This window comes from Leuciscus leuciscus (genome assembly GCF_965113295.1).
Source record: "Leuciscus leuciscus genome assembly, chromosome: 8".
Classification (NCBI taxonomy): Eukaryota; Metazoa; Chordata; class Actinopteri; order Cypriniformes; family Leuciscidae; genus Leuciscus; species Leuciscus leuciscus.
Window position 1 is genome coordinate 5,888,841 of NC_138732.1, and position 1,540 is coordinate 5,890,380.

Here is a 1,540-nt window from a genome sequence, read left to right on the forward strand (position 1 = left end):
GATGCAAAAGCCTCTAAGTCCGTCTTAAGTTTTTGTTTAATATTAAACATTTGATCAGGCTCCTCCTATGTATAGGTTTCTACCCAAGTACCAGCATTTCTGAATGGGCTGAGGCTGACAAATCATTTAATTAAATTATGACATCCGTAATGCTTCAAGGGATTGTAGTTCTTTCCCTTCAAATCAAAGTTTGTAATGTTGTGATTCACCTTGTAGCTTGCTTGGCTCATGGCTTCTAACTCTTTAACAAAGATTTTTATCTGAGATCTTATATGGGAAAAATACTTCTGGAACCAACGCCACTGAAAAAGTGGGCAGAACTGTTGCACTATACATCTCTGGAAACCAGAAGAAACTAGGAGAGAGGTTTTTTTTTTTTTTTACTTTGTGATAAGAATTTCATTTCTGCTAAAAAATAATACTTTCACAGACAGAAAACAAAGTGAACCATACAGTTCCACTTCTGAATAACTCTTAATAGCTTTCAAAGACGTGAAATGGCAAATCCAGTGATCGTAATATCCACCTGGTATCGTTTACCTGTACACCCCGATGGATGGAAGTTGCATTGCATGTGCGATATGCATCAGATGATCATTGAGAGGACTGTGGCGAGCCATCTGAGGACTGAGAATACATGAGGAGTGCTATGCTTTGGTAATAAGTCACTCTTTTTGTCCTTTTGTCTTGTTTTATTCGTTATACAAGTCATTGTTGATGACATCCGCCCCCGTGTCGTCACACGGGTCATAGCTGCTGGGAGAGATGAACCTGCGTTTCTTGCCGAAGGTGGAGAATGAGTTGTGGAGGTCGAGCTCGCTGCGGTAGACGGGCCTCAGGGTGCAGAAGCCGGAGGGTGTCCCGGGGATGTAGACGTTGTGCTGGTAGTCCGGTGGAGGGTGCGGGTGCGTGTGGGTCTGCGCCGCCGGCTGCTGCTGCTGCTGCTGGTGCTGCTGGTGCTGCTGGTGCTGCTGGTGATGGGGGGGGTTGTGTGGGGGGGTGTAGTGAGGCGTCCATGCCCTCTGAGAAACCCCTCCTGCTGGAGAATGCATCCGGTACTCTGGATGGTTGAAAAAGAAAAATACAAGAGAATTACTTACATTGCCGGTCAAACGTTTGGAGTAATTACTACTGTTTTTGAAAGAAGTTTCTTCTGCTCACCAAGGCTGCATATATTTGATAAGAAAATACAGTAAAAACAGGAATATTGTGAAATATTATTACAATTTAAAATAACTGTTTTCTATTAAAGTATATTGTCAAATGTAATTTATTTCTGTGATCAAAGCTGCATTTTCAGCATCATTACTCCAGTCTTCAGTGTCACATGATCCTTCAGAAATCATTCTAATATGATGATTTGATGCTCAAGAAACATTTCTTACTATTATAACATTGCTTAATATTTTTTTGTGAAAAATGCGATACACTACCATTCAAAAGTTTGGGGTAAGAAATTAACACTTTTATTCTGCAACTATGCATTATTTGATCGGTAAATGTTACAAAAGATTTATATTTCAAATAAATGCTGTTCTTT

The 1,540-nt window shown here is 40.4% G+C and overlaps 1 protein-coding gene across 2 annotated transcripts in view; it reads right to left on the bottom strand.

Annotated features, from left to right (window-relative positions):
* Positions 1 to 1,540, bottom strand: part of LOC309503983 (protocadherin gamma-A6-like) — a 7,427-nt gene continuing 5,887 nt past the window's right edge. For both annotated transcript variants that reach the window (XM_082176866.1, XM_082176865.1), the window contains one exon: positions 1 to 1,060. In XM_082176866.1, the coding sequence (XP_082032992.1) occupies positions 693 to 1,060 (368 nt within the window). In that variant the 3' untranslated portion in view covers positions 1 to 692. The remainder of the gene's footprint in view (positions 1,061 to 1,540) is intronic.